This window comes from Nuphar pumila, chromosome 3, assembly GCF_984573655.1.
Source record: "Nuphar pumila chromosome 3, dmNupPumi1.hap1.1, whole genome shotgun sequence".
In the NCBI taxonomy this organism is placed as follows: domain Eukaryota; kingdom Viridiplantae; phylum Streptophyta; class Magnoliopsida; order Nymphaeales; family Nymphaeaceae; genus Nuphar; species Nuphar pumila.
This window is the reverse complement of record NC_143251.1, coordinates 124,786,690-124,812,727: the sequence shown is the minus strand read 5'-3', so window position 1 is coordinate 124,812,727 and position 26,038 is coordinate 124,786,690. Positions and strand designations below refer to the sequence as shown.

Here is a 26,038-nt window from a genome sequence, read left to right as displayed (position 1 = left end):
GGCCCAAGAATGCATGCAAAGTACACACGGAATCTATGCTACACATTCGTGTGGAGTTCGACACGTGAGTTCGCAAGTTTTTTTTAAAATAAGACACGGTGAGATATTTTTCCCTTAAAAAATATTAAAAATCTAAAAAATATGTGTGCATGTGTTCAGGTGGTGTCACTGTATCAGAGTACGCAAGACTCGTGTCACCAAGGACGCGCTGCTAAAATGACGTGTCCCTTTCGCATGATGTGGGCGTGGAATGCAGTTGGCCAGTTCATGCTTGTATGTTTGTTGAACAATTAGCCCAAGTTGGTACAACCAAAGGTACAAACACCACAGTAGGGGAGGAAAGATATAGTTGGTAGGAGCTGTCAGTGCACGACTCCTTGTGCTGAGACGTTGCAGGTTCAAACCCCAGTAGTGGGATTGAATAACAACTGGTGGGGTCTGACCAACCCCAGCTTGGCTTTAAAAAAGAAAAGGTGCAAACACCAACTAGGAAGAGAAGTTAGGGTACTGGTAGACAATTCCTATGCCACTATATATTCCGTCACCACCACACATCTCACTTGATGGAGGTGTGCGTGGGCTCCACCTTCATAAATCTCAAACTCCCAATTGAGATGTACGGTGGAGATTCAATATAACCAACTATCGTGCAAGTAATGGTATCCTCTCCCTCCCTCCCTCCTAGTGTCATATGTGCAATTGGCACACATGATAGCATGCAAGGTATCGTGCAAGTAATGGGGGAGAGTTTGGTGAGTTAGCTCATCTTAAGATGTACCAAACTTCACCATAGCTCCCTACACTTCTCTCTTCACTCTCTCTCTATCTGGAGAGCCCCCAAAGCATAGCACAACCTTCACTTTTCTCTGTGTACCTTATGGCTCTTCCGGCCAAAGCTCCAGATTCCGGCGAGGAATCCCACCGGAAAATTACCTATGAACTGCAAACTCTCAGCCTTTCATACATGCTACACCCTCCCACTACCGCACTCACATCATGGATACCATGGCGACCCATTTCCACCACGACCACCACCACTTCTAGAAGCATCCTACGGGATGTAAGCTTCAAGGCTAATGGCGGCGAGATCTTAGCGGTTGCCGGGCCGAGTGGCGCTGGCAAGTCCACACTGCTAGAGATCATAGCCGGAAAGGAGCTTCCCGGAAGGCTTTCAGGCGATGTCTTGGTGAACGCCCAACCTATGGATGTCGCAAACTTCCGGCGAATCTCCGGCTATGTTACGCAAGACGATGACGCGCTGTATCCATTGCTGACGGTCGAAGAGACGCTCATGTACAGTGCCCGGCTACGGCTTCCCGACGATGGAAACCGGGCCGGCCGCGTGAAGGCGCTCCTCATAGAGCTGGGTTTGGATCATGTGGCCGGTTCACGGGTCGGTGGCACAAACGTTCGGGGAATCTCCGGTGGAGAGAAGCGGCGCGTCTCGATCGGAGTCGACCTCGTTCACAACCCGGCCGTCCTGATCCTCGACGAGCCGACCTCCGGCCTGGACAGTGCTTCAGCGGTGCAAGTCATGACCATGCTGAGGTTGATGGCGGAGAATCAAGGCAAGACCATAGTAGTAAGCATTCACCAACCTGGTTTTAGAATACTCGAACTCGTTAATCAGATTCTTCTTCTGGGAGATGGAAGAGTTGTTCATCACGGATCGATTGAAGGCCTTCAAACGAAGCTGATCAAGTCCGGCCACTGCATTCCTCCTCACGTTAACGTTCTAGAGTTTGCCATTGATGTCATACAGAGCCTAAAAGTTATAGTGCACACAACTGAAGAAGAAGATGATAAGCACAAACAAAAGGAAGGACAGAAAGAAAAGGATACAAATTGTGCATCTGAGCAAGTTGGTACAAAACCAACTTGCTATCATGAAAAAGCAGAAGGCCAACAACCTAAAAAAGAAGCAGAAGCAGAAAAAGAAGAACAAGAAGAAAAAGATGGTGAGAAAGAGAGGTCTGCCTTCTCTTATGCAAACTCTGGAGTGAAGGAAGTGGGGATTTTGAGCGAGAGGTTCTGTAAGAACGTGCTGAGAACTAAGCAGCTTTTCACAGCAAGAACAGTTCAATCAATGGTTGCAGGGATTGCTCTGGGGACCATCTTCTTAAACGGTGGAGGATGGCGTGAAAAAATTGGCTTTTTTGCTTTTAGTTTAACGTTTCTGCTGTCTTCAACAACCGAGGGGCTGCCCATCTTCTTAGAGGAGAGGAAGATTCTGATGAGAGAGACCTCAAGGGGTGCTTACAGAGTGGCTTCTTATGCGATTGCAAACGCTTTGGTGTTCCTCCCTTTCCTGTTCCTGGTAGGTTTTCTGTACTCAACTCCTGTCTATTGGTTGGTGGGCTTGAGGAGGGAATTGCTTGGGTTTCTTTACTTTGTCTTGGTGGTGTGGATGGTGCTCTTGATGGCCAACTCCTTTGTGGTGTGCTTTAGTGCATTGGTGCCAAACTTCATCATGGGGAACTCAATAGTGTCAGGTTTCATGGGGTGTTTCTTCCTTTTTTCTGGGTATTTTATAGCTGAGGACAGGATACCCAAGTACTGGCTTTTTATGCATTATTTGAGCCTGTTTAAGTACCCCTTTGAGGCGTTCTTGATAAATGAGTATGGGAGTGAGAAACACAAATGTTTGGAGAGTGATTATGAAGGGATGTGCATGATGGACGGTGGTCAGTTCTTGGTGCAGCAAGGGATAAGGCTTTCAGAAAAATGGAGAAACTTGGGGGTTATGATGGTGTTTATTGTTGGGTACAGGGTTTTCTCTTACTTGATTCTTTGGTATAGATGCACTAGGTTTAGAAAGTAGACGGAAAAATTATATCATCATCATTGTTTTCGCTTTGTTTTTGCAATATCTTGAGATTCCATTGCTTACTAGAATCAGAAAGGTTATAATTTTTGTGAGGTCTTATTATTTGAGACGTTTGATGCTAGATTTGATTAGCAAATTATTTTATTTCAATTATTATAATTAAAACGATCATGAGCATTTTTTATGCTCCTGTAAATCAAAGGTAGTCTATACCTCAAAGAACACCGATCCAAGTCATGGAAATTCACCTTCCCCTCCGAGGGTGGGTGCATATACTGTTCGCGGCCTGAGGACCAATGGAATTGTACCACGTGTCCTCAAACCGTATGGATCCGTAAGGTTTATGTAAAGCAACCCGCCCTTTTTTCTTTTCTTTTCGTAATAACAAATTACTAAAATACCCTTAAATCATAAAAGTGATTAGGGATATCTATTGAACAAGAATTTGGGGATGATACTCAGTGGTCGGTCGAGTGCCTTGAAAAGGTACTCCCCTTAATCACTGATTGCCACATCCCACACCCCCCTCCAAAAGGATCGAGTACCTTGCAAAGCAAATCGGATCCATTCATCCTTTATGTCGTCCCTATCTTCATACCTCCTTAGGATTGCATTGATGCAAGTTGTTTTGATCAAATCAGACTCCATTGACATGATTTAAGTCATTCATTTTTTAGTGTAGATCGACATTTAAATAGCTGAAATCCGACTTATATGTAGGATTTTTGGCGACTCAAAAATCAATGTTGAACAAAATACAATCCAAAGATCAATTCTTATTAAATCAACCATGTTGAATTCATTTATAAGGTCACATTTGATCAAAACAATTTATATGGGAAGATTTAATAGAAGTATGCAAATGGGAATGACATAGGAGATGATTGGAACCAGACTCCAACGCTTCCTTGAGTCCTTGGCATGAGAGTGGGGCAGGCAGTGCAGAGGGTCCCCCTTTTTAATAAGGGGGCAGCCACTGGCCCACTACGTGGATCTTCCTGGTTGGGCAGAACACCTTATATGGTTCTCAGAACATTATAACAACTAGAATATGAGAACTAGAAATATGGGCATTTCAACACTATTTTTGCAAATCCAGCCATGTGAATTTGCTAGAAATCAACCATTGAATCATGTATTTTTGATAAAAAAAATATAATTTTTGAATGCTTGAATATTTTTGAAGATTATGAGCCATGATTTTAAAGCCTTAAAAAAATTATTGTTTATGCATAAAAAACAAATGATTCAAGAGTGGTTCTTACCAAACCAATCATGCAGATCACATCCGTATGGTTAGATTCAAGAGAAAAGAACAAATATATATATATATATATATATCAAAATCGTGGTTCACACATTAGTTCGGGAGGGTGGTGTATGTTCCCCCCCGATGATTCACTGAATCCCACGTCTGTGTTCGGGGCTTTGAATGAGCACCACGTATACAAGCACATGGGGCTCGTATTCCCGTGTATGTTGACATCACTAAGCATTGGAGTCTGGTGTGGTTGCAAAGACTTCAGTACCCTTTTTTGCTATTCTTCTCATAAAGTGACGGTTTGAGAAAATAACAAAAATGCCCTTCATTCAAAAAAGAAAAAACAAATAGTTCAAAAAAAGGACAAACATGTTCTCCATCCAGAAAGTCGAGGATGATGTTGACTCTTCAAAGTCTTCTTCTTCTTTCTCTGTAAAACACTGCAAAACCTTCTCTCTCTCTAGAGAAGAAATCAAGGGAGGCCAAGAGTTTTCCCTTGAGAAGGCCATGAACATCAACCCTCTCACTCTCTCTCCTTTCTCTCTCTACTTCTGTGCACATCCAACATACGATCCTACATTGCTCCATCAAAGACCGACTGACCTGCACACTGACTGTAGCATCGTTCAACTTGATGAGTTGTGGAGCTTGATTCATAGTTTTTGCCCTTACATAAGGGGGTTTGGGGGCTCCTCCCAGCGTGGGTAACATCATTCAACTTGATGAGTTGTGGAGCCTGATTTATAGTTTTTGCCCTTACAGGAGGGGGGTCCGGGGGCTCCCCCTGGCGCGGATCCCGGGTTTTCAACGAGCCCCACAACGATTTGTAGTGTTATCCGGCTTTTCAACAATGATTTGTAGTGTCTTTCGCAAATCGCTATAGCGATTTATAGTGTTTTTGGATCTCACTATAGCGATTTGTAGTGTCTTCCGCAAATCGCTATAGCGATTTATAATATTTTTGGATCTCACTATAGCGATTTGTAGTGTCTCTCGCAAATCACTATAGCGATTTATAGTGTTTTTGGATCTCACTATAGTGATTTGTAGTGTCTTTCGCAAATCGCTATAGCGATTTATAGTGTTTTTGAATCTCACTATAGCGATTTGTAGTGTCTTCCACAAATCGCTATAGCGATTTATAGTGTTTTTGAATCTCTCTTGACATCCACTTCTTGATTCTGGCATGCTCCTTGTTGGATTTTCCATTGATTTCTTTCAACCTTGCTTGGAACAAACATATGTCTTTCTTACCACGACACCCTATGCATTTTTTGACCACGACACCTGGGACCCGTGCCGGGGGAGCCCCAGGACCCCCCTCCTGTAAGGGCAAAAACTCTAAATCAGGCTCCACAACGAATCAAGTTGAACGATGCTACCCACGTTGGGAGGAGCTCCCAAACTCTTCTTCTGTAAGGGCAAAAACTCTGAATCAGGCTCCACAATGAATCAAGTTGAACGATGCTACCCACGCTGGGAGGAGCCCCCAAACCCTTCTCCTGTAAGGGCAAAAACTCTGAATCAGGCTCCACAATGAATCAAGTTGAACGATGCTACCCACGCTGGGAGAAGCCCCCAAACCCTTCTTCTGTAGGGGCAAAAACTCTGAATCAGGCTCCACAACAAATCAAGTTGAACGATGCTACCCACGCTGAGAGAAGCCCCCAAACCCTTCTCCTGTAAGGGCAAAAACTCTGAATCAGGCTCCACAACGAATCAAGTTGAACGATGCTACCCACGCTGGGAGGAGCCCTTAAACCCTTCTCCTGTAAGGGCAAAAACTCTGAATCAGGCTTCACAACGAATCAAGTTGAACGATGCTATCCACGTTGTGAGGAGCCCCCAAACCCTCCTCCTATAAGAGCAAAAACTCTAAATCAAGCTCCATAACTCATCAAGTTGAATGATGCTACCCACGCTGGGAGAAGCCCTCAGACCCCCCTTTCTGTAAGGGTAAAAACTCTGAATCAGACTCCACAACTCTTCAAGTTGAATGATGCTACCCACGCTGGGAGGAGCCCCCAGTCCCCTCTCCTGTAAGGGTAAAAACTCTGAATCAGGATCTACAACTCATTTAGTTGAATGATGCTACCCACGCTGAGGATGAACTCCCAAACTCTCCTCCTGTAAGGGTAAAAACTCTGAATCAGGCTCCACAACAGTCAATGTGCAGGTCAGTCGGTGCTTGATGGAGCAATGTAGGATCTTCTGCTGGACGTGCACAAAAGCAGAAATAAAAGGGAGAGAGAGAGTGAGAGGGTTGATGTTCATGGCCTCCTCTAGAAGATATTTCTTTCTCGGATAATCCTGCAGTGCAGAGACTGAGTCTTAAATAATCATCTTCGGGGCACTTAAGTCTTTACAACCACTCCTTTTCAAGAATCGTCATTTTTTTTGGCACCAATGGAGGAGAGGGTACTTAAGTCTTTGCAATCGCATCAAACTCCAACGCTAATTAATGTTGACAAACATGGGGATACGAGACACACATGTTTACATACGTGGTGATCTTTGGGACCCCCGAACATGAGATGTAGCTCACTCCCCTGTTCGGGGGGGGGGGACATATAACCTGCTTCCCATTAGTTCTCATATTCTAGTGACTCTACATGATACTGCCTTCACTTTTGAGAATATAAATATGATTTTGTTCCACGGTTGAGTAGCAGCTTATTTTTCCTAAATTGGACGATAGAAGAGTGCCTTGGACCTCCGTGCCATAGATTAAATTGTGGATCAGTATCCAAAATCAATGTGGAGGACCCAATAGAAGGGGATTTGGTGTTTCTCTGCAATAGATTAAATCGTGGTTCAGCATCCAAAATCAATGTGGGGATTTGGTATTTCATGGTGTGGTCTAAAAATTTTGGTTAAAGAAACAAAAGATTAAAACCTATCATGAAGATTGTCTTTAGTCAATATCGTAATTGCATGTTTTTTTGCTTGATCCGAACTGGTAGACATGTTATATCATTACTTAGTTACTCGACATGAACTAGGCAGAGCGGGTCCGTTTACCCTCGGTCCACTGCCATCCCTTATACATGAGAATGGATTTGTTAAAAAACCCAGACAGCTCTCCCTCCGCATGAAAAGCTTTTCATGTGAAATCTTTCATAGTATGAGGTATGAATGGATTAAAACCAGAAATGACGGGTAGGTGGTAAGAAAACAGGGGCTCACTCGTGACGGTACGGCACTGTCTCACCGTGCTCCTTCTACTGCATCTTCAGCGCCGCGGCAACGTCTTTCTTCGGTCCTCCCTCAAATCTCTTCATTGGAAAGAGCTGCCGGTCGGGGCCGGAGATTCTGACGGCCATGCCCGACTGGTACCTGGGTTATTCGGCGGGCTCGGGCCGAACGCGTCCGGCGTGACCGACGAGGGCCGGGTGTTGGCAGCCGTGGAAGGGTGCCGGAGCGTGCTCATAAGAAGCAACAAGGAGTTTGAGGGGGACTAAATAGACACCCTCGAGGAGCTCTATCAAAAACCAGTGAAAACAGTCGGTCTGCTTCCCACAGACAAAATGCATCGGCGCAGGCAGAGGGGAACCCTGCATGGGCGGCTTGCTTGAAAGTGGTCAGACGACCAAGCCCCAAAATCGGTGGTGTTTGTGGGTTCGGGACGGAGGCCAAAATGAGAAGGGACCAAATACAAGAGCTGGCCTTCGGGCTGGAGCTCGCTAACTTGCCCTTCCTGTGGGCACTAAGGAAGCCGATGGGAGTAGGTGGTGGCAAATGTATTGCCACCGGGGTTTCTAGATCAGAACCCACCTCGTGGGCTCGTCACGAGCTGGATCCCCAAAGTGAAGATCCTGGGCCACGGGTGGGTGCCTGCACTGCGCTGGGCCAAGCTCAACAGTCGAGTCCCTCCAGTTCGAGCTGCCTCTGGTCCTTTTGCCGATGATGTATGACCAAGGGGTGGAGAGGAAGGTTGGTGTAGAGGTGGGGAGAGACTATAGTAGAAGGATGGGAGGTTCAGTAGGTTTGTGGTTAAGGCGCTGGTTATGTTGGACTTTTTAGATAGTGTCCAACCGGATGTGACCGGGTTTGACATAGGGTACACCAAGAGACTGGGAGGTGGGTGGGTTGTTAAGTGAATGTATGTCATGCATGTAACCTCAACTCTTCTTTCATTAGGAGATTCGTGGTACTTTGACCAGGACTATCAAGGTGATATCTTTCTCTAGGTTTAAGGGTCCTGCTGACCTGACGACCAAGGCTCATGGATGAAGAGAATGCTGATCACTCACGTCTATCCAAGCTTCAACTGGATCAACCATGATGGCTTCCAGTAAGTTGCATTCTCCATTGATTTTACGTCAACATTGTGTTATGAGCCTACACCATGCAGCTGTTGTGTGTATCTTCGATGTGGGTGTGTTGGTGTCCTCTGTCAACGAGCAGGATTGTTGAAGAGCAGGTTTTAGTCAGGGTTTTTCGAAACCCCAGCATAGAGCCCCCACCACTTTAGACAAGTCGGCCACAACCACCCCCCGACTGAATTTTTTTTTTCTTTGCCGACATAGTGACCCTAAGGCGATCGTTGCTGGCTATGTCTACAATTAGTGGAAAGGGGACCCTAAGAAATCAAAAGGTTTCAGTTTGGGGTTTTAAACCTTTTCCATCAACGGCCTCCGTTGATGGTTGGTTGTCACCGACAAAATTTGGGGACGATTGTCGACGGTGGTGGAAGCCAGTTGTGGGTGGCGGTCAACATGTCAGCAGTAGGTGGGGGAGAAACCGTCCTATTACCCCTCTCATTTTTCGTCGTCAAAATCATCAGCGGATGATTGCGGTCATCGACGGTAGGTCCCTGGAGGCCGACCGTCATCGACGGCTGGCCATGGAAGTGGCCGGATGGAGGAGAGGGGGGGCGAAACTTTTTTTTATTATTCACTGTTTCCACCCCTGCAATCATTGGCGGACGGTTGAGGACGATAGTGGCTGATCTCCGTCGGTCGACCATTGTCGTCGGCAGCCGAGGACGGCTGCGAAAGACAGTGGAAGGGTCAACAACAACAACAAAAATTGTTTTACGGGGGCGGAGTGTCAGGTTTCCATTGTAGCACTATAGCTACAATAGAACCCGATTCGGGAGGGACCTAATTTAGAACCCGAAAACAATAAAAATGGTTCTCGGTGCATTGGGTCTGCTCCCGATCTGGAGGGACCTGGTCCAAGATTGTTCGGGTCATGGACCTGATCCGGTATAGAATCTGGATCTGACTCAAGATTCGATTGGACTAGCTCTAGATTCGGACCTGATAGGATCGTGAGATCTGATCTAAGATCCAGTTGAACATGGTTCGAACAAGATCCAAATTGTATCTGGTCCAGGATTCAGATTTAACCCAGTATCGTTTTAAGATCGGGCATGGATCTGGACTAGGTCTGGATCTGTGGGATCCGACCCGAGATCTAGTTGGACTTGGTATGGATTTAGACCATGTCCGGATAGTTAGATCCAACCCATGTACATTTTTGGGTTAGATCAGGTTCGAAACTAGATCTTGTGACAGGATCCATGTATTGTTTACCCCTTTACGGAGTAGAACTTGTTTAGTGACCGATACAATTCATTTCGGGACCGGTTTGAAGCCTTTTTCTGACCGGTTCCAAAAGATTTTTCACTAGTTCCTACAAGAGGAGACCTTGTTTTCTTTTATTTGAAAAAGAACATGGATTTTCTTATTTGATTTTAGAGCTTTTGTGCATGTTTTGGACCTGTTTGATAGTTCTCAAACAAGTTTAAGGTCTTACTTAACCGGTTCGAGGCCGTTTTAGATCGGTTTCAGCATTGGGACCCTGAGTATTACCTTTAAAAACATGCCTTGTCATTTTTTCTTATGCTTTATGTGTATGTTTATCATGGATGCATGACTCTTGCATGTACTTGAGTTATCTATGATATTTAAGCATAAAATTATGACTTAATTCATGATATATGTGATATGTTTCATAAAAAATTTATTTGTACATAAGAGATGTAGTATGAATTTGTGTTTTTTTATGTTATTATACATAGTTTATCATAAATATGCATGCATTATCATAATTGCATGGACATACTTTATATATTGAATATAATTACGGTAAAAGATCTTGATTAACTGACTCATATAATCACCAAAGTGATTTGTCTTGTGTTGATTACTGGTTCTTTGGATCATATTGAGTTTCAATATTATGATTATGTGTGACATTATGAAACAATGATTCTATTCAAAGGGAGGTCATTGTATTTCAAATTCACACAAGATGTAATGGTAGATGTATATATTAGCCCATTAAATTTTTTTATACCTATACAATGTTGAATTATCTCTGGTTACGTGATTTACTAGTTTTATCAATTAAAGATTTAATTTTTTGTGAATTGAGAAGAGGTGAAGCTGCTTTGTGTATTATCATTTTCACCAAAGTGCAATGATAGTGACCCTAATGTATTTGTCTCTAAAAATGTGAATAATAAAAGGTCTCAATTTTACTTTTTCAATATGAGTCTCATATGAGCATTTATATGGTCTTTTTTTTCTCTTTCGTTCTTGCAATATCAGATTCATTAATGATTGATGGTTCTAGTAATATCCTCATCTTAGACAAATCCATTTTTTTGGATTAGAAAGAAATAATGTTATTTATTTTAGGTTACATAGACCTAGATTTGGCTCTTATAGCTGACGAACATTCTGCTCTTACAAGGCAATGCATAATCGATCAGAAAACTGCCCATAAAAAGTGAGAACACTCAAATAAACTTAGCATGTTGCTTTTGTAATCAAGAGTAGCTAAGAATATTCAAGATGTCATTCTAAGAAATTTTTGGGAGCCATTGAGGTTCAGTTTCTCAGTTCTATTAAGGCTATGGACAGTATCTTGTTGTCCAAGTTGGTGTCTATAAAATATTTTGTTGACAATCTCATATGACTACACATTTTAAAAATGAAAAACATTGCATCTCAGTTGAATGGCATGGAGTTCATCATTTCAGAGTCTTTCCTAATCCATCTGATTTTGACCTTGCTACCTACTGAATAAAGAACATTAAAGATTTCTTACAATATACATAATGATGAGTGGTCATTTAATGACCTCTTAACTAAGTGTGTTGAAGAAGAAAAAATACTGAAGGGTGAGAAGGTGCAAAGTGCACATACGGATTCTCGTAAGGAAAAGTATAGGTCGGGGGCGAAGAATGAAATCTTCAAGAAAAAAAAAGAAGACCTCTAAGAAGAGTTTAAACTCTCGGATGAATGTTGAATCTTAAGCAAGAGGTTCTTCTATAAAGTGTTTCTTCTGTAAGAAGAAAGAATATAAGAAGGTAGATTACCTAAAGCATAAGAAATAGCTTGAGAAGAAAGGTAACGAGTCATTTGTTTCTCATAAGTGCAATTTAATCTATATTTTATTGCATAGTTGTGGATTGATTTTGGTGTCACAGTGTACATTGTCAACTCTTTGCAGACATTTCTGAATAGAAAGAGAACTAACAGAGCTTGAAAGAAACATCTTCTCATGAAACAAGATGTGTTTATATATCAAGAATGTTGGGACCTACAAAGTTGTGTTGAAGTCTGGATTCATTTTGAATTTGGTTGATACATTTTATGTTTTATCACATAGTCATAACCTTATTTTTATTTCAAATTTTGATAAGTTTGGTTTTGCATTTAATTTTGAAAAATTCAAGCTTATCATTATTAAAAATTATATTTTTGTTGGTTCTTTATATGTGTCTGATGGTTTGTATCATTTGAAAACCAAACTCTAAATCTAGAAATCTCATTTCGTTGAGAATACAATAACTGACAATAAATGTGGTCTAAAGGATGATCAATTCTATTTGCTTTGACATCAAAAGTTAGGACACATCTTGAAAGAGTGAGTCAAAAAACTTGTGAAAGAAGAGATTCTTGAATCCCTTGACTTTACGGATACAAAACCATATGTTGACCGCATAAAGGCTAAGCAGTGTAACACATATAAGAAAATTTTCAAACATAACAATGAAAAATTAGAGATTGTGCATACGGATGTTTGCAAGTCATTTTTCTCATGTTATATAGGTAAAAAATATTTTGTCACCTTTATAGATGATTACTCACGGTATATGTATGTCTACTTGTTATTTGAGAAATCAAAAGTCTTTTAGATTTTTAAGAATTTTAATAAATATGTAGAGAGATAGACCGGTGAAGTTATAAAAGTGGTTAGGCCTGATAGATGTGACAAATATTATAGTCATTTCACTGAGATTAGACAAAAAAAAGGTCATTAACATAGTTTATAAAAGAGGAAGGCATTGTACCTCAATACATCATGCCTAGTAGTGCTTACCAAAATAGTGTAGATGAAAGGAGAAATCGTACGCTTATGAAAATGGTTCGAGTGATGTTAAATCACTCAAACCTTCTCTTGACCTTATAGGGTAAAATTCTTAGGACAACAATGCACATATTGAACAAGGTTCCTATAAAGGTTGTTCAAAAGACTCTTTATGAGTTATGGACTGTTAGAAAACCTTCTTTATCATATATACGCATATGGAGATGTTCAGCTGAAGCTAAATTGTATAACCCATATATAAAAGTCTTTGATCCTATGACGACTAGTAAATTTTTCATTGGTTATCCAGAAAAGTCAAAGGGCTTTAGGTTTTATTGTCTATCTTATAAACCATAAATAGTAGAAACAGATAAAACAAGATTTTTTAAAAATAATTATATTGGGATAGATATATCTCAAAGTCTTGCATTTGAGGAATTACAAGATTCAATTTTCATGCATGCAAAGAAAAAATACTCAGTTTTCTCGATCATTGTCTATTTCAATATTGTTAGAAAAAAATTAGTCAATGAACATTAATCCCAGGTAGAACAAGTTGTTGATGAGGATATACAACAACAACATGATACAAAGGTGTATCATATGTATGGAGGTTCACGAAGATAAAAAAATTTGTCATTCATCCAGACTATATAGTATATTTACAAGAGCTTTATGATTTCATAGACATTGATGATGATCTTTTAACTTTTGTAGAAGTCATTGAAAGTGAAAGATCGACACATTTGATCAATGTCATGAAAGAAGAGCTTGACTCTATGGTAAAGAACTAGTGTGAGATTTTGTACCTTGACATGATGGAGTAGGACCTGTTGGTTGTAAGTGAGTCTTTAAGATCAAAACAGATTCTAAAGAGCGAGTGAAGCGATACAAGTTTAGGCTCATTGCAAAGGGATTTACATAAATAAAAAACATTAACTGTAATGAGACATTTTCCCTTGTCTCAACTAAGAAATCATTGAGAATAATCATGGCTCTCATAACTCATTTTGATTTAAAGTTTATCAAATGAATGTGAAAATGGCTTTCCTAAATGAGGATCTGGAAGAGGAGGTATATATGCAACAAGTTTTTTGTTTCAGTGTAAATAACTCAAATAACTTAGTTTGCAAATTGAATAAATCAATTTATGAACTTAAACAAGCCTTCCGTCGGTGGTATAAAAAGTTCAATCAAGTGATTTTGAACTTTGAATTCATTGAAAACATTATTGATCAGTGCATATATCTTAAGGCTAGTAGGAATAAGTTTATAATTTTGGTTTTATATGTTGATGACATTCTTCTTACAACTAATGATTTGAGCATGCTACATAAAACAAAAGATTTGTTTTCTTCTCATTTTGCTATGAAGGACATGGGTGAGGCCACTTACATTCTTGAAATTGAGATTTGTCATGATAGAACTAGGGATATACTCCACTCCTCTAAAAAATCCTATATTCTTAAAGTGCTTAAAAGATATGGGATAGAGAATTGCTCTCCAGAATCTGCACTCATAGTAAATGGGTATAAATTGAGCCTAAATGACTATCCTCAAGTTGATAATGAAAAGGCTTAGATGACAAGTGTCCCATATACTTCAGCGATTGAGAGTTTGCAATACACACAGACGTATACACAATCAAATATTGCATTTGTTATTAGGCTGTTTGGTAGATATCAGTCTAATCCAGGCATTGCGTATTGGAAGATGATGAAAAAGGTCATGCAATATTTATAAGAAATGAATGACTATATGTTAACCTATAGAAATATTGATCACCTAAAGGTCGTTGGATACTCTAATGCAAATTTAGGAGGATGTCTCGATAGTAAAAAGTCTACTACTAGATACATTTTTCTATTAGCAAGCGGTATTGTCTCATAGAGAAGCAGAAAATAGTCTACAACTGCAGCTCATACCATGAAGGCAAAATTTTTGTTTTATACAAGACTTTATCTAAAGCTATTTGAATAAGAAACTTTATTATGGGTTCTGTCATTATGGACTCTATTGAGAGGACATTAAATATCTTATGTGATAATAAAGCTGACATATCCTTCTCGAATAATAACAAGAGCTTCACCTCATGTTCACACATGGAGTTAAAGTAGTTTGTTGTTAAAGAAATAATTGAGAATCATTTAGTCTGTATTAATACAATCGGTATAAAGAAGATGACTGCATATCCTCTTACTAAAGGGCTAGCACCAGGATTATATTTCCAACATGTATTAGGATGAATTTATTTGATTTCTTATGATGTATGACAATACATTATGGTGTTATGTGATCACATTTATAAAACTAAATTCATTCGCTATGGTTATATGCATTGTTGGTTCTGTGTAAAGTATCTCTCTTTTTGAAAAGAGAGAATAATAGAATAACAATATTAAAACGACCAATAGAATAGGTTATAGACCAATTTGTTCACAAAGGTATTCTTAACATGCTAAACACTTAAAATGAATGACACTGTACTACATGAAAATATAATATCTTATATAGATATATTTATCTCCATAACTCATATGATTCATTCTTATGATACAGGATAGCATGTGAAGCCGCATGAAAATTGAATCAAGATAACATTAAAAAACCTTGATTATGTGTTTTTTTGAATCAATGAGTCAAGTGAAAGAATGTTGAATTTTTTGGATTGTGTCCAACCGGATGTGACCCGGTTTGACACAGGGCACACCAAGAGACTCAATGAGAGTGAGAGGGTTGTTACGTGAATGTGAAATGTTCACATTGCATGAATAGCATGAATGTAACCCCAACTCTTCTCCCACTATATAAGAAGATTCATGGTAGCTTGATGAGGACTACCAAGGTGATCTCTCTCTCTCTCTCTGAGTTCAAGGATCCTACTCATCATTCAACATGATGGTTTAGGCTCATCGAGAGTGTCGATTGGCTGAGGAGAACGCTGACCACCCACATCTATCCAAGTTTTGATCGGATCGACCATGGCGGCTTTCGGTAAGTCGCGTTCTCCATTTGTTTTATGTCAATATGTCATGGTTGAGGAAGAAAGGAAGGGGTTTAGGGAGAGGGCGAGGGAGATGAGGTGCATTGGCGGCTTCCTGGACACCAACACAAGTGAAAAATTGCATTATTTGAAATTTCCTCTTCCAGCTTGATCTTTTCTGTCTTAGGATTTTCTAGTCTTCTTCTTTTTGAAGATCAAGATGGGCCTCCCGGCCCCTACTGGTACATTTACGTTGGAGTATAAATATAGGGTAATTTTCTGATACAGACCGACCTTTCCTTTTGCATGAAATTCCACACCAGCACTACTTTTTCTGAAATTACTGATATAATCTTAAGTTTCTGTGACAATGGTCAAATAAGGACCTTGAGTTAACCCCCCTCACACTGTCGCACACAACGGTTGTGGCAAAAATTCTTACTTTACCCTTTTCAATTAAAACACATAAATGCCCTTCCTACATGTTACGAATTAACTGTCCACCCTGTTACGAATTAACTTATGAATAACCAAAAAGGATGAGACCTAGGTCCGAAATCGTATCTTTCCCATATTATTGATTTTGGATGGGATTCTCTGCCCACCTCTCTCTCCCAAATATAATAAGACTTTTGACCGACTTTCATTGAAGCATCCTTGAGAAGACATTGAAGGGAGGTAATTACCATGCGTAGTCCCTTCTGTTTACATCCAAAAGGTAGGTATCGGGAACTATCACTTCCCAATTCCTCAAACTCCTTCCGATGTCCATCTCCCAATCAGAAGTTCAAGTCAGGGTTGAAATTGAAAAATAAACCCTCACAGTTGCTGCTGCCATTGTAACACCATATCACCAGTAAGAGGGAAAGCCGGCGAGAGGTTAATTTTAACATAACCCAAAACTCAAAAGAGTGTGGATCAGGTCAGGCATACCACCCCTCCCTCTGAATTCATGCAACCACCGACATCTCAAACATCATGGTTTTGAGTAAGAGTAAGACCGAATATATGAAATGTCGGTTTAGTAAGCAACAAAATAATGATGGGAGTGTAGTGAAGCTTAGTGAGCAAGAAATACCGGTGGACGATTGTTTTAAATATTTGGGATCTATCATTCAAAAGTATGAAAAAATTGATAAAGATGTAAATCATAGGATAAAGGTTAGGTGGGTGAAATGGAAAAGTGCAACTGGAATATTGTGCGATCATAGAATACCATTGCAATTGAAAGAAAAGTTTTATAGGACGACTATTAGGCCCACTTTACTATATGGTACTGAATGTTGGGCTGCCAAGCGACATCATATTCAAAAAATAAGTGTAATTAAGATGCGTATGCTTAGATGAATGTGTGAAAATACAATAAAAGATATGATTCGAAACAAGAACATACGTAAGAAGGTACGTGTTGCACCCATTGAAAATAAGATGAAAGAGAATCGTTTATAGTGGTTTGAATATATTCGGCGAAGGCTTAATGATGCTCCAGTTAAAAGGATAGAGAAATGGGAAAATATATTAGTTAAAAGAGGTCGGGGTAGGCCTAGGAAGACATGAATGGAGATGATAGGAAAAGATACGAATGCTTTGAACCTCACCGAGGACATGACATTGGATAAAAATGATTGGAGGAGAAGGATTCATGTGGAAGATCCAGAATGATTTTCTTTTTTGGTTCATATCGCCGACCCCAATTGTTTTGGGATGAAGGCGTAGTTGTTGTTGTCTAGATGCCGCTCATCTAGAGTGGCTCTGGAAAAATTGTGATACCCATCAGAAGAGTCGGCAACCCAACCATGATATCTTGAGGATGACGTTCATCGCCTGGGTGAGTGGCATCAGACGCGTCAGGAGGTACCCCTGACCTGATCTGTACTCTAAAACAAATGGATATTTAACGGGATGAATAATACAATTTAACATATTAGGCTGACCCAAAAGAAGATTCCACTGAAAAGTACGGGTTTCTGAACTTCTACAGTAGAGCCAAAAAACTCGAATCAGAAAACTAGTAGTAAAATTATTCAGAGTATAATGCAATTATCGATGCAAAAATAATGTGAAATCAGAACATGTTTAACACAAGATTAGGAACACTTCACCACAAAGAAATGTGCATTTTTTTCCTTATATGGGCACTTGTCCTCTAGATGATTAAAGAATTTGACGACATTATCATTGTATGGAGAGCTCGGACTTTTCAGAGTGAGGATAAAGTCCGGCACACCACTGGGTCCCTTAGATGCCGTTCGTTCATCCACTAGATAAACAACAGGCGACCACCATGGCTGCAGCTTTACGCTCAGCAAATGATCTATATGCCAATGATCTAGTGCATCAACGGTTCTGAAAATTTCAGTGAGACCCATATGGGGCATAAGGAATCCGATCATGGGGGTTTGGTGGATGAATAGCATCCAAGGGAAACAGTCAGGGGTACTACACCTGGCTTGATCCACACTGCTGTTCATACATACACCGTAGGCTTAAATGAAGAAGACGAACCACCATAAAATAAATCCAAATGTCACACAGATATAATTTAATGCATTACCAATCATGATGACAAGAAGTGACAGCGTAAGCAAAACAGAAGCAGTCAGGCTTGTTAACAAATCAGACTTTAAACTTAGGGAGCAAAACAAGAACCCGGAGAGAGAGAGAGAGAGAGAGAGAGAGAGAGAGAGAGAGAGAGAGAGAGAGAGAGAGAGAGAGAGATTACGAAACTAGAGATTCTAGAGCACCAGGTACAAAAGAACCACAAGCATTACAAGGGTTGGAAGAGCGGAGCAGAATAGTATGAATGAGAATCACAAAAGGCTCCTTGTGATTCTGATCCTCACGTAAATGAGAAAACCACTCTGATTTGCCTTTGCAAATGAGAGTTGGTTTCCCACCACCCATTTTCTGATGTTTGGTTAGCCAATGCCAATGAGATTCATTCTCTCGTTTGTGTATGAGTCTGAATCTCATGAGATGTTACCAAACATGCATGATGCTTCAAAGGGAAATCCATGCAAGTATACGTGCACCTAAAAGCTCACTATGTTAAGAGAGAAGCACAAATAAGGTGAATGAGAGGAGAACGAGAAAGTCAAGGAAATGAAATGATAAGCCTTGCCACTGAGATAAAAATCGAATTGACTGGATAGGACTATTTACAACAGCGGCGATAGAGGATCAATAAAAAAAGTTTTAAGAATATAAGCTCAAAAAGAGTAGGAAGCAGTGAATTATGAGTTCAGGGACAGATAACATTAGACACATGAAAGAAGAGAAAAGAAGCAGATGGATGAATGAAATCATCACTAAGACAGGAATCAAGTTAACCATATCAAACAAAATTATGGCACTTTTCTATCAACAATAGAGGACAACCATGAAATAACTGGAGTCCTCCGCAACTTCAAACCAAATGTCACGCCTACCATATATTTCCATATTGAATGGTATGTATATATCAGTTGCCGAAGCCAAACATAATTTATAAGTAGAACATCAAAAGGGCCATGTAGCAGAGTTATTTACAGAAGGGCAATTTCAAGTCCAATCGGCAATCTTTAGTCCCTAGATCTCCAAAGAAGATCTACTCTGGTGAATCATCATTGGCATGCAATTTACACGGTCAGAGTGAGGACTTCCAGAAGGTCGTCAAAAAGGATAACATAAACACTCGAGGGTTATTCATTCTTCTTGCTTTCCACTTCATCAATGTTTCAAGAGCTCTTCTTCCAGGCACACAACACTGCAAACATCATTAAACTTACACCTAGACAATCACCAGGGGAGTATTCACAATATCAAATCCTAGACACCGCAAGCATATGTTTATAACATTAATTAATGCAGACCAAAAGTTAAGTTTTTCAAGCAACAGAAAATTCAATCATATTTCTAGGCTGAGATTATGATGAAAAGGCCATAGCAGGAAAATGCAAGAGGAAAATAGTTTAATATCAATCAAAATAAAAGATACTACAACAGATCATACATAAGAAGAATGGCTTGAATATTGAAGTAATGCCACCCATTACCTCCTTTATAACGCTTTATTGACTGAATAAGAATGAAGAAAACCAACCACTTTTAGCCCTAAAAATTGTTTTGGTTTTGATGCATTGTCTGCAGTAATACCAATATCCGTTACAGTACAGGATATCGCCTTACCTTTATCCAGATCCCTACAAAAAATATACCCAAGCCCTCAATTGCGCTTTTGGTTATTGCCACTCTCAGTCAGATATCCTCATCTCGACTCCTAAAACATCTTTAACCAACTCGTACGTTACAAATGCAATTGCAATGGACGGCACAACCTGTAACCAAATAGCAAAAGAATCAGTGGGATAAAAGAAAAAAAATCAACACATAGGTGATCAAATAAGCATTGAAATGTTACACCATTCCCTGGAACCCTGGAAGTTGAACAGGTAAAAACCAACAAACTGTGACCTACATTTCAAATGTATCTGTAAAATCCTGTCCCCATGTCCAATGAACATGTAACCTGATGCTCAAACAGGGGGCATATCCATGTGTTACATTTGTGCTTAATTAAGACTAACTTTCAGTAGATGCATTGACATCAGCATATATCTCAAGATCCTACGGTAACAGAACCAGGTCTCCAGAACCACAACTTTGGCAACCATGAGCAAGTAGTTTCCTCAGAAAAATAGATGGCCATTAAATTTTCTTTTTTCTGTAGATTTAACTTTGAAAGAACTAAAAAAACATATTTCCAGTGAAATTATTACATTAAAGTTTAAACCTATGCAATTGTTGATATTGGCAGATTTAGTCATCAACACTAGATATAATATTTCAGGACAACTTGCTTGACCATTTCCAATAAATCGAATGACTTTCTACTAATTTTGAAGAGCTGGACTAAGTTCTCATCAAATTAGTCATTTCAATAAAATCAATAGCATATTGAAAAGTGCCAACGGGGGCTCCACTTGTCTGGTAGGACCTTGTGTTGGGACGTTGTAGGTTCAAAACCCAATGGTATAATTGTATAACAAGGGTCGGGCTAACCCCAGCTTGCCTTTCAAAAAATAATAGCATATTGAAAATGTTTACTATGAAAGTGGTGACATGGACAAGAAAGCAATTTCCTTAGTCACAGTAGAGAAAATAGGAAGCAAGGAATTGATGAGAAAACATAGTGTTATCCAAGCTGAGTGCATAAGTATTTGAGTCTTTGAGATTAATTAGGTACACGTGATGTTTATTTTTTTTTAATGTCTTGGATAAAAATATGCCATGTCGGCAGGGAATAAAAAATAGAATTGAAATTAGCGGGGTAGACAATGGAGACTTAGTCTAGAAACTCCCTATGCATAGGGAAATTTTGATTTTTGACAACCAAGAGGCCAACTGTGCCCACAATCTCCATTTGGTTCCACTCCTGGATTTGATCATTGGCACTAAAGGTTATGTTGCAGGGGCAGAACTTTCGACTGCTCTGCCCAAACTATACAACCAGTTGACAGCAATGCTCTTCAAAAGATTCGACTAGGGCATCCTCAGGTTTCAGTCACCCAAATAAAAATGAAGAGTAATTTGTAGTGAATATGTGTTCTATTAACACTAACAGGGATTCTTTGATCATAGTTCTCTAACCCTGCAAATGTGGCATACTGAACTAACCTTCACAGAATTAGGAACTAAACCCTTGTATAAAGCTCCAAAACCTTCATGCCGCACTGTTTTCCTAAATGCATCAACCATGCCAGTGTATTCAAGTGGTGCCTTGCTTCTCCCATCCCCTGTCACAACGGATGCTGCATGGCTCCAGCCTACCATCTGCATTCTTCTGCGTATGACATCAAGTGGGTAAGCAACCGTCTGGCCAACCGTTCCAGCAGCAGCTCCACAAGCAAGCCTTGTAGTCACACTCAGTTCATTGTCTTCAACAAGTCCAAATGGCCTTGTTTTGATCAACCAGTCCTTCAGGGACTCGTATACGGCAAAGTTCAGACCTACATAAGGAATCTGTGGAAACAAACAAAATTAATCATGATAGCAAGCATTCCACTCACACATACACATGCACATAAACACACACGACACACATGCATACACACAACCTTATATATTACTCTTTTCTAGAGAAAATGCAAATAAATATTATAAAATCATGATGTTGACCAGAAAACCAAAGAGCCATATCAATAAAAAAAGGAAGGGTTTCACTAACCACTCCAATGACAGAAGGAAGCCATCCTTTGTACAGAGCTCGAGGGCCTTCCTCACGCAGGACAGTTGACAGTGCATGAAACATTCCCCTATACTGGTAAGCGGATTTGTCTGTCTGCATGAACCATTTTATGTTTTGAGGAGCATGGTAGCCACGACTTAGCGTCCAATAATGTGGAAGTGAAACATTAACGAAGAGAAAAACTTTGCAAAAATTACAATTAAAGGACCTGGACAGTTAGCCTCCCCCGAACCATGTCCATAGGATAAGTTGCAGACATTGCAATGATGCCAGCACATGCTCCAGCTCCAAGGCGCAGAAGTGGAGTGAGCTGTGCATCTTCTGCAAAATCAGATGAAGGCAAAGTAACCAAATTGTAATAACATTAAATCCATGCCCAACACCATATATGCATCACACAAGTTCAGCAGGTCAAAAAATTCACACATACATTCAGTAAACCTTTAGAACAAAAGAAGCTCGATAAGGAACTCACATGATAAACATAAATAAATCATCTAAATTCCACGGAACAAAAATAAGATCAGATAAATTTAACAATGTCGGAATCACATCTTTAAATTAAGTCTTGAACATCCAATTAAAGGAATCAATTACTTATGGCCTGGCTATGATGGGCATTCTAACCTTAGGGGCCTGTTTGTTTCATTCCCATGGAAGAAAAGGATCTTTCATGGGAAGGGGCATCAGTTTCTAAAAACTCCTGCAAGCCAGCTTTCCCATGAAAGTCCTTTGATATTCATGGGGAGGAATGAAGTGATTTTCACATGGGCCCATTTGTGCCAGCACTGCACTTTCACACTATGATGCTTGGATGTTTGTCTCAGCCATGTTGGCAAAAAGGGGAAAGGGAAACCAGGTGAGCACTTTCCCATGAAACAAACGGACCTTAGATGTAATATTCAACAATCACTTTGGGAAAAAAACAAGCTTGAATCACAAGTTTTACAACACGTTTGGATCGACATGATACAATTTTTTTATCTCTTCCCTTGTGTTTTTTAATGAGAAAACCATAAGTCCACCAAGCTGGGATTTTATCACCTGTGCAACAGATTTACTATATAGCTTGTTCTATAGGCGTACCACATTTATTTGGAACATCAATCAGCAAAACCCAAACCATCAAACCAGAGTGCCCTGCAGCCAAGCATCCAAGGATACACAGGGAGACAAACTCATGCACAAAGATATGCACCCATGCAGGTACTAACCATCCATGACTTCAGAAAAAACAAGGTTGAATCTTGAGTTTAATATCTTCATATTGGGTATGCACTTTCTTTTTTCAGCCGTGGCTTTTGGTTCGTAAGAACCATCTTATGTCCACCAACCTGAATTTTCAATTCCTTCTGTGACAGGTGAATTCCAATAGTTTAATTAATTGACCACGCAAACCACAATTGTGTGGAGTTTGCTTGGCATTTGGCATAATCTAAACAACCACAGCCAAACCCTATTCAGATTTTCTCCAAGTCCTCTTTCCTCTTCTATCTTTTGATGCAGAAAAAGCACATGCAGCACACTCATGAAGACATGGAGCCTTCAAAGGAACTATACATGCCATTGCACAAACTTCAGATGCTGGATTACCTTACACACAGCACAAAGACATGCACAGCATAGAGGCACCAAGACACAGGTGCACACATGCCCACAGATTATTTTAATATCTAACCCTTGGTTCAGCTTGCGACCCCCACACATACAGGCCTTATGAACTTTAAAAGGCATCTTTGTTTGATAACTATTTTTGAAAAACAAAAATCATATTAAAAAGTCTACATAGATTAAGTCTAACAGATGGGGACCAAGGCTGTCCAAGATTATATAAATATGTCACACGGATACAGATGCAGGACATGATTCAGATACAGATGGTATAGCAATTATAAAAAATTATGGCATGGGGACATGGCCGTATACACATACATAGATGTATATATGTACGCATGCATGTATACCAACAAGTTTGAATCACTATAATTAAAAAGTCAAATAATAAAACTAAGTTGAAATTGAAATGTGTAATTGATGACAAATTTTAAAAGAAAAAGAACAGAGGTGAATACAAAATCAGTAATCAAGATCCTAAAAAGTAAGAGATAATACATTATTACTCTTGGTTCAAACTTCAAAACTACAACCAACATAAAAAAGACAAGAAAGCTTTTGAAAATGCCTCTTAAAATATTAAGTGGGAGAACCTAGCACAAGCAAACAAAAGTGTCCAAAGACCATCAATGTTTTCCGAGACAAGAATTAACCAGTCATTTGTACACAACAAAAGATTCTAAAAAAAAAAATGGATACATGCATGCACACGCCTGTTATAAGCAACTGGCATCCTTGAAGCGCATGCAAGTTTCTCGAACATGATTACACATGGATTACATACATTGAATTTGATTCTAGCATTTAGAGCAACTCAGCTATTTTCGTAACTAACATGATTATTGTTAAGGTCACAGTCACATGCATACAGGAATAGTATGGCCATAAAATTTTTACAAAGTCTGCCATCCATCGCTAGTTGCTCAGAGTTTTCTTAAATTTGCAATACCCAAATAAAGTGATGTGAGCAGCATAGATAAATAAAACGGTTCATACCATTCCCAGACTGTTGCCGGTAGAGCCACAAAATTCCACTGTAATGATGAAAAAATTTATTTTAGCATATAATGAATACAGTAACCAGCTCTCCGAAAGAAAAAACACACAAAGAAAACAAAAAAGTTGATTAAGAAAACATCCAATGAGAAATGATCCGAAATTTCATCAAAAAGAAGTTTGGCATGAAAATAACAAGGTAAACACAATATGGTCAAGGAATCCTTTGGTACATCAATACAAGATTCACATCTATAACACCAAACATAATGGAGTGCAAGCAAGTATTGCCGACAATGATGTTCCACAAGCTCTTAACTTGAAACTTATGGAATACATGCAGTTATGCATGATTGCATAAGTCTGCAGAACACATGTAATGATAGTTTAGCCAAAGCAATAGACTTCTCCTATAATAATACCAGAATAAAAGTGGCCCAACCCCAGTTTAATTATAAGTTTCTAAGTAGATCATAACATAAAGGAAATGATATTGGGTTTGGGTGATGGAGTGCAACAGATTTCCAAAGACATTTTTGCATGTTGTGGATGCAAAAGAATTGTTAGTCACATTTAGCAGGACAATGAACTGAGATAATGGCATTCAAACTTGGTTGTGCATATCCTATGGCAGCTAAAGCTAGTAGATATCTGCACTGCTCCTCACACTACATGGTATGGGACTATCATATGGATATATTAGGCATCATAGTAAACAAATCAATAGCCATGAATTTGAATTGCAACACATATATCAAAGCTTGGAAGGTGACAAGTGGGTTACACTTCTGCAATGTGGAACCTTTCCAGGACAATGATGCTACAAAAGTCTACAATTATTGAAACACATAATAGATCATGATTTCCAGCATAGCAGTACTCCTGCAATGATGCACCCAGAACCTGACGCTGATGCACAGTTTTAGGATAATTGCATTGACATTTAACAAGTTATCAAGATCAAACGACATAAGTAGCCATACATGCCAAAGCTACTAGCTAAAGATGAAAACTAAAACTATGCAGCACTTGTCCATGATTATAGGAAGCTTCTACATATCCTTAAAAGCTGCATCAATTAGCATTAGAAAAGTGCAAACCGGTGAACCCTAAAAGATATTGCTTCCCATCATGAGATCTAAGAGACAATCTTCACAAAGGAATTTGAGCATGTCTTTATGAGATTGTTGGGGAATGACTAATGAGTCGTCTTAATCAGCATGACATCCTAAGGTAAGGACAAAGAAAGACAAAAGACCAGGCGGCAATGTGTTATCATCCTGAAGATCTGCTTACAAAGTTATCTTGCAGTTGTAACAGGTTTATCTGAATAAAAACCTAGAGAAGACCAAAGATGATGGTGCAAAAGGGTTGAAGACAAAAAAGAACACTCATTCAGTTTCTAAAAGTCCCAGTATAACATGCCTACCAGAATATTAATGTCGGGGAAGGAATTAAGCAATCACGTAGAGGCAGAAACAACAATAAGAAAACAAAAGCATAAAAGATGCTACGACCCAACATATCATAAAATAGATTGAATGCCCAAGCAACAAAGCTGAATTCTCCAATTGCTGCTGCTTCCTATACATTTTGATACCAAACTTATGCATAAAAAGTACCTAGATGCCTGCTCATAGCTAAAGAACTTTACAGCTGAGTTTGGCACAATCCGTGCACAGTTGGCGCCGTTCCCTCTAAAGAGTCCCCGAAAACCTTCTGTTTTCCATATGTATTTCAAACCTTGTATAGTGCCATTGTATTTTATGCTGTGGGGATTTTGAACCTATTTTAAGACCAAGG

At 39.6% G+C, this 26,038-nt stretch overlaps 2 protein-coding genes across 3 annotated transcripts in view; one reads left to right on the top strand and one right to left on the bottom strand.

Moving 5' to 3' along the window:
- Nucleotides 1–877: 877 nt before the first annotated feature.
- On the top strand, nucleotides 878–2,838 carry ABCG10 (ABC-2 type transporter family protein). The gene is made up of 2 exons (XM_090000942.1): nucleotides 878–1,861; nucleotides 1,970–2,838. The coding sequence occupies exons 1-2, from the start codon at nucleotides 878–880 to the stop codon at nucleotides 2,819–2,821; spliced, it is 1,836 nt and encodes a 611-aa protein (XP_089857068.1). The 3' UTR covers nucleotides 2,822–2,838.
- Nucleotides 2,839–19,332: 16,494 nt separating this feature from the next.
- The window catches only part of LOC149843621 (mitochondrial adenine nucleotide transporter ADNT1-like), a 35,241-nt gene continuing 28,535 nt past the window's right edge, over nucleotides 19,333–26,038 (bottom strand). For both annotated transcript variants that reach the window (XM_089999968.1, XM_089999967.1), the window contains 6 exons: nucleotides 25,858–26,021; nucleotides 24,236–24,273; nucleotides 21,834–21,946; nucleotides 21,605–21,718; nucleotides 21,055–21,399; nucleotides 19,333–19,715 (listed from right to left, as the gene is read on the bottom strand). In XM_089999968.1, coding sequence (XP_089856094.1) covers nucleotides 19,632–19,715; nucleotides 21,055–21,399; nucleotides 21,605–21,718; nucleotides 21,834–21,946; nucleotides 24,236–24,273; nucleotides 25,858–26,021 — 858 coding nt within the window. In that variant the 3' untranslated portion in view covers nucleotides 19,333–19,631. The remainder of the gene's footprint in view (nucleotides 19,716–21,054; nucleotides 21,400–21,604; nucleotides 21,719–21,833; nucleotides 21,947–24,235; nucleotides 24,274–25,857; nucleotides 26,022–26,038) is intronic.